This window comes from Microcaecilia unicolor, chromosome 9 (genome assembly GCF_901765095.1).
Source record: "Microcaecilia unicolor chromosome 9, aMicUni1.1, whole genome shotgun sequence".
Lineage (NCBI taxonomy): Eukaryota > Metazoa > Chordata > Amphibia > Gymnophiona > Siphonopidae > Microcaecilia > Microcaecilia unicolor.
The window spans coordinates 206,318,799-206,333,606 of record NC_044039.1 but is presented as its reverse complement, the minus strand read 5'-3'; the positions used below and the strand labels follow the sequence as shown (position 1 = coordinate 206,333,606).

The following is a 14,808-nucleotide window of genomic DNA, read 5'->3' as shown; positions in this document are numbered from 1 at the left end:
CCCACCTCCCTCCCTTCCTGGCCAACCCCTTCGTTGTTCTGCCATTGCTCCATCCCCAACGTCATGATGTTTGACGTGAGGGCGGGGCCCAGAGCAATTTACCACCCCCCGCCTCCCTGCCTCCCTCCCTGCCAACCCCTTCGTTGTTCTGCCATTGCTCCACCCTTGAGGGCGGGGCCCGGAGCGATTTCCCACCCCCCGCATCCCTGCCTCCCTCCCTGCCAACCCCTTCGTTCTGCCATTGCTCTGCCCTCGAGGGCGGGGCCCGGAGCAATTTCCCACCCCCCCTCGCCTCCCTGCCTCCCTCCCTGCCAACCCCTTCGTTGTTCTGCCATTGCTCCGCCCTCGAGGGTGGGGCCCAGAGCGATTTCCTACCCACCCCGCCTCCCTGCCTCCCTCCCTGCCAACCCCTTCGTTGTTCTGCCTTTGCTCCACCCTCGAGGGCGGGGCCCGGAGCGATTTTGGTGGCTTCACCACCATGAACCTTCGAACCTTTTTGAAGGAAGTCAGAGCTTGGCTTCACTGACGTCAGTGTCCGCAGAACGTTGAGGGTGAGTTTTATTATAGTAGATGTGTTGGGAGGTTCACTTGATTATGGAGGAAAAAGGTCTCAAAATACCAGTTTGCCCATATACATGAGTATATCATAAAGCATATCTTAGGCTGAACGCATCATCGACCTAAAAAACCTCCTTCAATTTTATTCAAATTACTTTTCACAAAAAGAAATTTTCCTTTGACTTAGCTTTTGTATGCTGGATGGTCTCATGCCTATTTTCTTATCTCCCTGCGGGGACCCGTTTCGCTCCACCGCTTTCTCAAGGGAGGGACATAGACATGCCTAAAAAACAAATTAAGTCAAAGCCCAAAATTTAATCAACTCTCCAACACACTTACTGATGTGTCTCTCTGTGTACAGCAAGACCAACAGTTTATACAAAATGGCTTCCTATTTAAATACCTTGGAAACTAGGGTGTGTCTTAGTCAGCTGATTGAGGCTGGATATGGTGTCCCAGAAAGGACATGCTTATGTACTTAGTCCAAACCATTGATGAAACTCCTCAGCTCCCTCTATAGGAAGGAAGGAAGCCATTTTCCTTTCAAATAATTTACAATTCTTATAGTGCTTGAGGAGTTATACGTGCAACTTGAGATCCTCAAAAGAGGGAGCATTGGAGACACTGACTCTTCTGGTGTGGTAATCCAAGAGAAACATTGCTTGAACTTTTTGCAAATGGATGCCAATAGGTGCCCACTAAGAAAGCTTCATATGCTTGTTGGAAACCCAATGGTGGAACAGGAAACTCCAAAACATTATACCAAGCTGCTTGTCGATTTTCCTAGGAAACAAAAATGTGTTGCCATCCAGTGTTGTATGAAGCCTCTGGTATTTTCACTCAAATAGGTTCAACCTGTATTTTAAATCAGGAAACAGCAAATATTAATACACAATCTAAAGTTTAGTTTTCTATAGGTATCAACAATTTGTAATCATTCTCTTTTTTCAGATGAAAGGATCGTTTCAATCCTCCGACACCAGAATCTACTGAAGGAGCTTCAGGAACTCGCAACTGAAGGTAGTGACTGGGCTAGAAAATCACCAGCAAGAAACAAGATGAAAGTTTAGAAATAAAGGCTAAAATTATGGCCATATGATATGGATAAAATTGCTCCCACCCAACCCCTTCTGCTCTTATTTCCTTTTTACACGTCTAAGCTAGAGTTTCTCAACCCAGTTCTCGAAGACTATCCATCCAGTTGAGTTTTCAGGATATCCACAGTGAATATGCATAAGAGAAATTTACTTTCATATTTATTGTGTATATCCTGAAAAGCCAACTAGGCAGGTTTCAGAAACACTGACCCCAGGACAGGTTTGAGAAACACAGACCTAACTAGAGCAAAAAGGTCTGCATTTCTAAAAAGAAATTCTATAAAGGAATGCTAATAAGATAATAATAATGAAGAAATATTCCAGAATGTGCTTCTGACCAGTGGATCTCAAACCTATCCAGGGGTACCTCAGCCAGTTAGGTTTTTAAGATATCTGCAATGAATACTCATGAGATAGGCTTGCATGCACTGTCTCCACTGCATGCAAATTTCTTTCATGAATATTCACTATGGATATCCTGCAAACCTGACTGGATGGGGGTTGCCCAGGGCAGGTATGAAAATGATATCAATGGATACGGTTCACATCTTAGATTAGAAACATCAGAAGAAATTCACTTTAAAGACTGAACTGGTAAGTCAAATTGGTTGATGACTTCAGGTATGGAGCTTTTTGCTAAAAGTTGTATTGAGCCTGTCAAGCTGCATTGTTCAGTTAACTACTCCATTATGTGTCTGCAGCAAAGGTTGAAAGCGTTTCCCAATTTAATAACTAATTCACTGATGCTAAGCTACAAACCATTAAGTAGCAGCACTGGTCTTGACATCCAGAGGTGCCCAGTTCAAATCCCACTGCTGCTCTTTGTGATCTTGGGCAAGTTATTTAACCCTCCATTGCCTCAGGTACAAACTTAAATTTTTCTTCACTCAGCGTGTAATTAAACTCTGGAATTCGTTGCCAGAGAATGTGGTAAAGGCGATTAGCTTAGCGGAGTTTTTAAAAGGTTTGGACGGCTTCCTAAAGGAAAAGTCCATAGACCGTTATTAAATGGACTTGGGGAAAATCCACTATTTCTGGGATAAGCAGTATAAAATGTTTTGTACATTTTGGAGATCTTGCCAGGTATTTGTGACCTGGATTGGCCACTGTTGGAAACAGGATGCTGGGCTCGATGGACCTTTGGTCTTTCCCAGTATGGCAATACTTATGTACTTATGAACCCTCTAGGGATAGGGAAATATCCTGATTATAACTCACCATGAGCTACTACTGAAAAAGGTGTGAGCAAAATCTAAATAAATAAACTATCAAAGGGGGGGAAAGACAGATTTTCAGAACAGAGTCTAAAGCAGTGAGTCTCATGGATTAATATGATAGGGTTCCAGGACCAATCAGGTGTTTAGGGCTGGACCAGTGAGAGTCTGATGGATTGTCTTGAGGTGCACAATAGGTTTCTAGAACCGGACCAGTGAGAGTCTGATGGATTGTCTTGAGGTGCACAATAGGTTTCTAGAACTGGACCAGTGAGAGTCTGATGGATTGTCTTTAGGTGCACAATAGGTTTCCAGAACTGACAGGTGGCTGGAGCAGTGAGAGTCTGTGTGGATTGTATACACAGTTTGTTCCTGAATCTTTACAGGTGCCATCTCTTTCTTTCCACAGATTTCTTTTGCACTGGGTGGATGTTATTCTGTTTGGTTTCCACTTCTTTAGGTTTGCTCTCTTTCCTTTCACTTTTTCTCATGTCTCTCCATGCCCAGTTGTATGCCTGACTGATGAGGCAATGGAGTTAGTACTTTTTTTGGATGAAGGTAGATGGGGACAAGGGATAACAAGGTAACTCTAAACCAGCTTTTAGATATGGAGGACTAGCCTAATGGTTAGTTCAGTGGGCTTTGATCCTAGTGACCTGGGTCTGATTCCCTCTACAGCTCCTTGTGACTTTGGGCAAGTCACTTAACCCTCCATTGCCCCAGGTACAAAACCTTAGATTGTGAGCCCTCTAGGGACAGAGAAAGTACCTGCATATAAGGTGTACAGCACTGCATATGTTTAGTAGCACAATAGAAATGATTAGCAGTAGTATTTCTGGATCAGCCAGGCTGCTGAATAACACTGCCAACAAGTCCCAGTAAGATAAATGAATGCAAAAAAGTGAGATCCTATAAAAAGCCTTAGTTAATCATTATACGGATCCTTCATAATAGAATGGTTTCATGTTTATTCTCTGGGAGAGTCTAATTCCATTTTGGGTTTTTTTTTTTTTGTTACATTTGTACCCCATGCTTTTTCCACTCATGACAGGATCAATGTGGCTTACATATTGTATACAGGTACTTATTTGTACCTGGGGCAATGGAGGGTTAAGTGACTTGCCCAGAGTCACAAGGAGCTGCCTGTGCCTGAAGTGGGAATTGAACTCAGTTCCTCAGGACCAACATCCACCACCCTAACCACTAGGCCACTCCTCCTCCACTGTTGCTACTATTTGAGATTCTACATGGAATGTTGCTATTCCACTAGCAACATTCCATGTAGAAGTCGGCCCTTGCAGATCACCAATGTGGCCATGCAGGCTTCTGCTTCTGTGAGTCTGACGTCCTGCACGTACGTGCAGGACGTCAGACTCACAGAAACAGAAGCCTGTGCAGCCTTCTACATGGAATGTTGCTAGTGGAATAGCAACATTCCATGTAGAACCTTCAATAGTAGCACCATTCCATGTAGAATCTCCAATAGTAGCAACATTCCATGTAGAATCTCCAATAGTATCTCTTTTATTTTTGTTACATTTGTACCCTGTAGAATCTCAAATAGTAGCAACAGTGGAGGAGTGGCCTAGTGGTTAGGGTGGTGGACTTTGGTCCTGGAGAACTGAGGAACTGAGTTTGATTCCCACTTCAGGCACAGGCAGCTCCTTGTGACTCTGGGCAAGTCACTTAACCCTCCATTTCCCCATGTAAGCCGCATTGAGCCTGCCATGAGTGGGAAAGTGCAGGGTACAAATGTGACAAAAATAGATACTATTGGAGATTCTACATGGAATGTTGCTACTATTGGAGATTCTACATGGAATGTTGCTATTCCACTAGCAACATTCCATGTAGAAGGCTGCGCAGGCTTCTGTTTCTGTGAGTCTGACGTCCTGCACGTACGTGCAGGACGTCAGACTCACAGAAACAGAAGCCTGCGCGGCTGCAAGGGCAGGCTTCCACATGGAATGTTGCCAATGGAGGAGTGGTCTAGTGGTTAGGGTGGTGGACTTTGGTCCTGAGGAACTGAGTTTGATTCCCACTTCAGGCACAGGCAGCTCCTTGTGACTCTGGGCAAGTCACTTAACCCTCCATTGCCCTATGTAAGCCGCATTGAGCCTGCCATGAGTGGGAAAGCGTGAGGTACAAATGTAACAAAAAAAATATCTGGTTCCATCAGCCATAACCATCATTTTATTTCATATGGTCCCTGGTTTATCTAGAGGTCTAGGCATCCGATATCATCTTCATCTAATTTTCACCCATTTCATTCAGAACTGATTTCAAGAACAGTTATGACTATACTCTGATGCACGAGCACTTTATAAATTATTTAATCTGAAGTTAAAAGAAAACGGTTCCAGCAGGAATTTAATCACAGTGGGTGATGGTTATTTATTGATTTTCAGTATTTATATACTGCCTAGTATCTGAATGATTTTACTGTAGATTTAAATATAGTTTACATTCGGATATGGATTAAGCAGGTCTGACTATTAGTATCCCAGAGATTGCCATAGAAATGACATGTGCACCTTCTGGAGCTTGGGTTCATCCATCATCTACTCTGTTGATTATTTTCCTTTCTGCTGCAGGTGCCAGAGAGCGAGAGAAGCAGGAAAAGAAAAACCAGGGTTTTGAAGATGAACTTTCAGAAGTCCTTGAAAGCCAGAAGGACAGGAACATTGAGAGAGGTGGGTGTCAGCATAACCTGTGAGTTCCAGGATGTTATTTCCATCAGCCTTGATATACTGTACACATCAGCTTCATGCATGAGTCTTCCGTTTGATAGATGTGTGGCCTCGTCTCTGTTGGCCTCATGTTTCAGATCAAATAAACATCCTTCTTAAAGTGGCAAATCTATACATTGTTAATTAAACTTTGGAATTCATTGCCAGAGAATGTGGTAAAAGCAGTTAGCTTAGCAGGGTTCAGAAAAAGTTCCATTATTAAGATGGACTTGGGGCAATCTACTGCTTATTTATGGGATAAGCAGCATAAAATCTGTTTTACTCTTTTGGGATCTTGCCAGGTACTTGTGACCCGGATTGGCCTCTGTTGGAAATAAGATACTAGGCTTGATGGATCGTCAGTCTGTCTCAATATGGCAATGATAATTTTCTTATGTTCTTAAATAGAATATGATTTATAGTTAAACTAAAGTGTGCTAGGGTCTCAAGAAATGTCAGGAGAACACCTAGAAACATAGCAAAATGTAGGCAGATAAGGACCATATGGCCTATCCAGTCTGCCCATCCGTGCCATCCAGGGGCGTAGCTACAGGTGGGCCTGGATGGGCCCAGGCCCACCCAGTTTCATCTCAGGTCCATCCTCACCTTCTCCCACCCCCGCCGTAGCACTGCCTCCTCTCCTGCACTTCGCAGTGTCTGTCTCCCACCCTCACGGCAGCGCTTTCAATTTGCTATCAGCGCTGCCTGCCTGACAGCTGACAGACGCGACGTCCTCCTGCTCCGGGGCCTTCCCTCTGCCGCGTTGATTCAACTTCCTGTTTACGCAGGGTGGATTGCACGCGGCAGAGGGAAGGTCCCGGAGCAGGACGTCGTCGCGCCCTGTCTGTCAGCTGTCAGGCAGGCAGCGCCGATAGAGCACTGCCGCGGCAGTGGGAGACGGAGACCATGAAGTGCAGAAGACGAGTCAGCGCCACGGTGGGAGAAGGTGAGTGGAGGCAGCGTCGATAACTTTAAAGGTGCTGTGCGCTGCGTGTGTGTGTGGGGGGGGGGGGGGGTTGGGGTTGTAGTGCCCACCCATCCAACCCGCTGGCCCACCCAAAAATTGTCTTCTGGCTACGCCACTGGTGCCATCTACTCTCCCTATCACTCCCTTAGAGATCATATGTACTTGTCCCAAGATCTCTTGAATTCAGATACGGTTCTCGTCTCCACCACTTCTACTGGGAGGCTGTTCCATAAATTCACCACCCTTTCCTTGAAGAAGTATTTCCTCAGGTTACTTCTGAGTCTATCCCATTTCACCTTCATCCTATGCCCCCTCGTTTTAGAACTTCCTTTCAATTGAAAGAGACTCGCCTTCTGCGCATGTATGACGCATAGGTATTTAAATGTCTCTATCATATCTCCCCTCTCCGGCCTTTCTTCCAAAGTATACATATTGAGATATTTAAGTCTGTCCCCATATGCTTTATGATGAAGACCTCTGACCATTTTAGTAGCCGCTGTCTGGACCAACACCATCCTGTTTATATCTTTTTGAAGGTGAGGTCTCCAGAATTGTACGCCATATTCTAAATGAGGTGTCAACAGAGTCTTATACAGGGGCGTCACCTCCTTTTTCCTGCCGGCCATTTCCCTCCCTATGCACCCAAGCATCCTTCTAGCTGTTGCTGTCGCCTTTTCTACCTGATTGGCCATCTTAAGATCATCATATACGATCACACCCAAGTTCTGCTCCTCTTTTGTTCTTCACCCCCTAAACTCTACCGTTCCTTTGGGCTTTTGCAGCCAAACTATATGGCCCTGCATTTTTTAGCATTAAACCTAAGTTTCCAAATTCCAGACCATCCTTCTAGCTTTGCTAAGTCCTTCTTCATGTTATCCGCACCATCAGGGTGTCTATCCTATTGCAGATTTTGGTATCATCCGCAAAGAGGCAAAACTTACCACATAGCCCTTCAGTGATATCAATTTCAAAAATGTTAAAAAAGAACTGGGTCAAGAACCGAACCTTCACTGGTAGCATACCTTTCCTCATAATGAGCTCCATTTACCACTACACTCTGTCGCCTTCCACTCAATCAATTCCTAAGTCAGTCGGTCAGTCACTTTAGGGCCTTTGGGGCCCATGCTGAGCGCGCTCAGTCTATTTATTAGTCATCTATGCAGAAGTGTGTCAAAGGCTTTGCTAAAATCTAAATACATCTAGCGCTCTCCCTCAATCTAACTCTCTGGTTGCCCAGCAGTGGCGTAGGAAGGGGGGGCAGTGGGGCGGTCCGCCCTGGGTGCACGCTGCTGGGGGGGGGGGGGGTGTCGGCTCCGCTGGTTCCCTGCTCCCTCTGCCCCGGAAGAGGTTACTTCCTGTTCTGGGGCAGAGAGAGCAAGGAACCAGCGGAGCCAATGCAGCTCCCAGCGACGTGCACTTGGGGGCGGATCGGCCCTCTCGCCCGCCCCTCACTTCCTAATTGAAGTAAGAAAGCACTCCGGGGGGGGAGGGTGTGCACTGAGGGGGGGGGGAGGGTGCACAGCGGCGACCCGCCCCAGGTGTCAGCCGCCCTCGCTACGGCACTGTTGCCCAGTCAAAGAAATTAATAAGAATTGTCTGACAAGACCTGCCTCTAATGAAACCATGTTGCCTCAAGTCCTGTAATCCATTGGATTCCAAAAACTTTACTATTCTCTGTTTTAAAAGCATTTCCATTAATTTACTTACCGCAGAAGTCAGACTTACCAGCTTGTAGTTCCCAACCTTTTCCTTACTTTTGCTTTTGTGTAGAGGGATCACATCTGCTGTTCTCTGGGACCACTTCTGACTCTAGAGAAGCACTGAAAAGGTCAGCCAGCAGAGCTACTGGAACATCCTTGTTCCTTCAGTACCCTCGGATGTATGCCATCCGGCCCCATTGCTTCGTCTACCTTTAATTTAGCCAGCAATTCACAAACACAGTCCTCTGAAAATCGTTCAGTGACTACCACCCCACCATTCCTATTTGTGTTTGTCTTCTGCGGTTCTGTTCCTGTCCCTTTAGCTGTAAATATGTCACGCTTCTTACGAAACACTGGATCTGTGAGCCCCTGGGCCACCACCGAGGAGCAGCAACGGCAGGAGAATCACCCAAACAGGAGACAAAGCAGAACACAGACAGACAGGTACACCCCAGACTGGAGCGGCTGGGCTGGAACAGAAGCAAAAGCAGCAAGTAGGAGAATAGTCCACGAAACCAGCAGAGTCTACTGGCAGGCAGCAAAGCAGCAGGGAACCCAGGAACCACACAGAGTCTGTAGGCTGGCGGCAATCAACAGGAACCCAGGAATCAAGCAGGGTCTTGGGCAGGCAGCAATCAGAAGAATAAACCGGGAAACAAGCCGAGTCTCGGACAGGCAGCAGAATAATCCAGGAAACAAGCAGAGTCTTGGGCCGGTAGCAGACAGTAGAACAATCCAGGAAACAAGCAGAGTCTTGGGCAGGCAGCAGTCAAAAGGGCAAACCAGGAAACAAGCAGAGTCTAGCAGGAACAGAAAGTAGCAAGGAAAGCACAGCAACAAACACTCACAGAAGAACACTCCTCTGAGGACCTCTGTTGCAAGGCAAACTAGAAAGCTTCCAGGTGGTTAATAAAGGCAACCTACAAGGGAGTTCACCAGGTACGGGTACTGCTTAGTTCCAAAAAACTCCCAAAACAGTCTGGAAGGCTGGAAGATCCGGACCGGACCGGAATACCTTCTGGAACATGGGAAACAGCCAGCAGTCAGTCCACAACAGCCACCAGTTCTAACCACCAGGGGGCGAGGTGAATGAGAGCATGAAACATGGGCACAATCGTAACAAAATACAGAACAAAATTATTTATTAAGGAATTCCACATTATCTTTATCAGTTTCTACATATTACTCCCCTTCACCTTTGAGTCTCACAATGCACTTTTGCACTTCCTCCTATCACTAACATATCTAACAAATGTCTTTCCCCCCCCCCCCCCCCCCCCCCATTTTACCATATTGGTTATTTTTTTCTTCCATTTCCATCTTTGCTTTCCTGACTACTCTACCAGCTTCTCTTAGCTTTTCCAGATATTATCACCTGTCTTCCTCTTTCTGCAAACTCTTGTAGATTATAAAGGGTAACCCCTTTAATCTAACCTTTTCAGCTATTGAGAACCTAAGTAGCTTCCTTTTCCTCTTACTTTTATTTACCTTCCTTACAAAAAGGTTTGTTACCCTTATAATAGCTCCTTTCAGTTTTGCCCAATGCTATCCAACTTCTTCCAGATGTTCCCATCCAGAGAGCAGTTCCTTGAGGTAATCCCACATCTGAATAGTTAGTTTTTCTGAAGTCTAGAACCTTCACTTTGGAATGAACCCTCTCCACACCTTTCTTAATATTAAACCACACCATCTGGTGATCAATGGATGCCAGATGATCACCTACTATAACATCAGAAACACTTTCCCCATTAGTAATAATTAAGTCCAGTATGGCCCCATCTCGCATGGGTTCCATTACCAACCGTTGGAATAGTTTCCCCTGTAGAGAATCCAGGATCTTCCTGCTTCTAAAACACCCTGCAGTAGGGTGCCCCAATCAACATCTGGCATATTAAAATCACCTATTAGTAGCACTTCCCCTTTCACAGTTATATTTTGAATGTCTTCACATCTCTGTTCACTTCTTCTCTCTGTGAAGGAGGCCTGTTTATTTATTTTTTGTTACATTTGTACCCCGCGCTTTCCCACTCATGGCAGGCTCAATGCGGCTTACATGGGGCAATGGAGGGTTAAGTGACTTGCCCAGAGTCACAAGGAGTTGCCTGTGCCAGGAATTGAACTCAGTTCCCCAGGACCAAAGTCCACCACCCTAACCACTAGGCCACTCCTCCACTCTTATCACACTAATGTAAAATACATTTGCCATTCCCTCTTTCCAGATTGACCCACAGTGCCTCTTCCTTACCCTGTAGGTCCTGTAATTGTGTGGCTTTAATATTATCTTTAACATATACTGCCAGTACCACTCCCCCTCCCTTTCTTCCTCCATATCTTTCCTGAACAGATTATAGCCCAGTATAACTATATCCCAGTCATGGTTCTCTATGACCCATGTCTCTGTGATTGCCACTAAATCCAAATCAGCTTCTTCCATCACAGCCTCAAGATCTAAAACCTTATTTCGCATACTTCGGGCATTAGTATATACTGCTTTCTAGATGTTGCCCCTTTTTTGTGTAGTGGTATTTAATGCTTCACTTACCTGTGAGTTTACACTTACCCGGGGGCTTTGATCACCCTGCCCCAATGAATCTAGTTTAAAACCCTCTTCAATAGGTTAGCCAGTCTGCTCCTGAAAAAACTTCTTCCCTTCTTTGATAGATGGCCACCATCTCTGCTAAGCAGCCCTTGGAAAAGAATCCTGTTGTCCAGGAAGTCACAATGTTCTTGATGAAACCATCTGCTCAATCGCACGTTCATTTCCAGGATGCAAGCTTCTCTGCCGGCCTTTACCCTCAACAGGGAGGATCGACGAGAACACCATCTGTGTACCTGCCTGCTTCACCCTCTCTCCCAGAGCCATGAACTCACTTTTAATACATTCAGAGGGGTACCTAGCAGTATCATTTGTGCCAACATGGATGAGCAGCATTGAATAATAGTCATTAGGCTTGATGAGTCTTGTCAAATTCTCTGTAACATCTTGAATTTTGGCACCTGGCAGACAGCACACCACCTGGGACATCATGTCTCATCTTCAGATAGACACCTCTGTATGCCCCAGAAGAGAATGGCCAACCACCACTACCTTTCGCCTCTTAGTGGTCACTGATCAAGTAACTTTAGAGATTTTGAGCTCCGATTCCTCTTCTCTCTGAGATTCTCTCATCTCCTCTACATATAGGGACAAGATCTCTGTCCAGCTTATTTTCAAAAGAGAAGGCTGGCCATCTTCCGACACAAATCGGGAGATGGCTGGCCATCTCTCAAATCCAGCGAAATTGGCATAATCGAAAGCCAAATTTGGCTGGCCTCAACTGCAGTCCGTCGCAGAGCCAGCCAAACTTCAAGGGGGCGTGTCGGCAGGGTACAGAAGGCGGAACGGGGGCGTGCTTAAGAGATGGCCGGCTTCGCCCGATAATGGAAAAAAGAAAGCCGGCCCTGACGAGCATGTGGCCGACTTTACTTGGTCCCTTTTGTTTCATGACCAAGCCTTGAAAAAGTGCCCCAACTGACCAGATGACCACTGTAGGGAATCGGGGATGACCTCCCCTTACTCCCCCAGTGGTCACCAACCCCCTCCCACCCAAAAAAACAAAACATTTTTTTGCCAGCCTCTATGCCAGCCTCAAATGTCATACCCAGCTCCATGACAGCAGTATGCCTGTCCCTGGAGCAGTTTTAGTGGGTGCAGTGTACTTCAGCCAGGCTTACCCAGGTCCATCCCCCTCCTACCTGTTACACTTGTGGTGGTAACTGTTGAGCCCTCCAAACCCTCCCAAAACCCACTGTACCCACATGTAGGTGCCCCCCTGCACCCCTAAGGGCTATGGTAGTGGTGTACGGTTGTGGGTAGTGGGTTTCGGGGGGGGGGGATTTGGGGGGCTCAGCACCCAAGGTAAGGGAGGTATGCATCTGGGAGCAATTTGTGAAGTCCACTGCAGTGCCCCCTAGGGTGCCCGGTTGGTGTCCTGGCATGTGAGGGGGACTAGTGCATTACAAATGCTGGCTCCTCCCACGACCAAATACCTTGGATTTGGCCAGGTTTGAGATGGCCGGCCTCGGTTTCCATTATCGACGAAAACTGAGGCCGGCCATCTCTGACATTTGGCCGGCCCCAACCGTATTATCGAAACGAAAGATGGCCGGCCATTTTTTTCGATAATACGGTTTGGGACCGCACTTTGCGGCGCTGGCCATATAGATGGCCGCCCATGTAGATGGCTGGCGCTGTTCAATTATGCCCCTCTATAAGACCTGTCCAAAGGGAACGGGGAAAAGAACAGTGCCATTAGTATTCATCACAGCTGAGTCACAGGACCTGACAGATAGACAAACAAACAAACAAACAAACAAACAAACAAACAGGGAAGTGACAACAGAATCAGAACAAAAACATGCAAAGCTTAGCACCACACCTGTCCACATTCTGGTTTATAGACACTAGAACACTGGTTCTCAACTGGATTCTAAGGACCCTTTCGCCCAGTGTGGTCTTCAGGATATCCACTATGAATATGCATGAGATATATACATGCAGGACAGGAAGACAAACCCTTAACAAAAAAAATCCCTCTTCGCTCTAATAATTAATCCAAATGACCATCCCAAAATATCCAGGAGTAAAAGACATAAGAATAAAAAAGGAATAGTGGCCTTAGATTAATAATACACCCATGAAGCGGTCATAATAACCATCCACTAATAGGATGAAAACTTGTACTTCATTCATTGGGCAAAAACGCCAAAGTGGAAATAGTACAACCAACTATGAAATTTCTAAGTGCACATTACATCTATATACTGGCTCCATGTCCCGCAAAACAGTTCAGAAGGCAATATTTCAAAATTATAAATAGCACTAAAGCAACTAGAGAATAACGTGCTGCTTAACTTAGATGTCTTGAAATCTTTGCCGGCCTTTACCCTCAACAGGGAGGGTCGACGAGAACACCATCTGTGCACCTGCCTGCTTCACCCTCTCACCCAGAGCCATGAACTCACTTTTAATACATTCAGAGTGGCCTAGTGGTTAGAGCACCGGTCTTGCAATCCAGAGGTGGCTGGTTCAAATCCCACTGCTCCTCTTTGTGATCTTGAGCAAGTCACTTAACCCTCCATTGCCTCAGGTACAAACTTAGATTGTGAGCCCTCCTGGGACAGAGAAATAGCCAGAGTACCTGAATGTAACTCACCTTGAGATTCTACATGGAATGTTGCTAGTATAGGAGATTCTACATGGAATGTTAATGTTGCTATTCCACTAGTAACATTCCCTGTAGAAGCCTGCCCTTGCAGATCAGCAATGTGGCTGCGCAGGCTTCTGTTTCTATGAGTCTGACGTCCTGCACATATGTGCAGGACGTCAGACTTACAGAAACAGAAGCCTGCGTGGCCACATTGCTGATTTGCAAGGGCAGGCTTCTATATGGGCTGTTACTAGTGGAGGAGTAGCCTAGTGGTTAGAGTACTGGTCTTGTAATCCAGAGGTTGCTGGTTCAAATCCCGCTGCTGCTCCTTGTGATCTTGGGCAAGTCACTTAACCCTCCATTGCCTCAGGCAGTGGTATAGCAAGGGCGGGGCGGTCTGCCCTGGGTGTCAACGGGTGGGGGGGTGCATCTGTCCAACCCCCCCCCCCCCCCGGTGCAGTGCCTCCCCCCGACATGGTCCCCACCTGCCTACGAGCTCCATCCATCTGCAGCGCTGCTGTAAAGAAGAAATCGCTTTGTCGGCCCTTCCCTCACTCACTGTCTCCTGCCCTCTGATGTAACTTCCTATTTCCTCAAGGGCGGGAGACAGTGAGTGAGGGAAGGGCCGACGAAGCGATTTCTTCTTTCCAGCAGCGCTGCAGATGGATGGAGCTCTTAGGCAGGTGGGGACCGTGTCGGGGTGGCGCTATGCCGGGGGGGGGGGGGTGTCATGTTGGTCTGCATCGGGGGGAGGGTGCAGCGGCGATCCACCCCCACTAGGCCACTGGCCTCAGGTACAAACTTAGATTGTGAGCCCTCCTGGGTCAGAGAAATATCCAGTGTACCTGAATGTAACTTGCCTTGAGCTACTACTGAAAAAGGTGTGAGCAAAAATCTAAATAAATAAATAACTTGAATGGGTCTGGTCTGCCAAGACACACACCAAGACATTCTGGGACAGATGAAACCAAGAAGACCTCCCCTGTATCAATGCCCAATGCTGTGGGTTTCACTCTTTCTTCGGGGACTCGGGTGAAGACAGTCTCTTGTAGAAAACACCACCACCAGACAGTGGCGTAGGAAGGGGGGGGGGCGGTCCGCCCTGGGTGCACGCCGCTGGGGGGGGGTGTCGGCTCCGCTGGTTCCCTGCTCCCTCTGCTCTGGAACAGGTTACTTCCTGTTCCGGGGCAGAGAGAGCAGGGAACCAGCGGAGCCAACGCAGCTCCCAGCGACATGCACTCGGGGCGGTTCGGCCCTCCCGCCTGTCCCTCGCCGCTTTCCCATGTAAGTACACGCTCCGGGGGGGGGGGCGCTCCGGAGAGGGGAGGGTGCGCCGTGATGCACCCGGGGCGGG

General features: G+C 47.0%; 1 protein-coding gene across 2 annotated transcripts in view; it reads left to right on the top strand.

The window, feature by feature from the left end:
* CHGA (chromogranin A) overlaps positions 1-14,808 on the top strand; it is a 51,993-nt gene that overhangs the window by 22,773 nt on the left and 14,412 nt on the right. For both annotated transcript variants that reach the window (XM_030215170.1, XM_030215169.1), the window contains exons 4-5: positions 1,510-1,578; positions 5,464-5,562. In XM_030215170.1, coding sequence (XP_030071030.1) covers positions 1,510-1,578; positions 5,464-5,562 — 168 coding nt within the window. The remainder of the gene's footprint in view (positions 1-1,509; positions 1,579-5,463; positions 5,563-14,808) is intronic.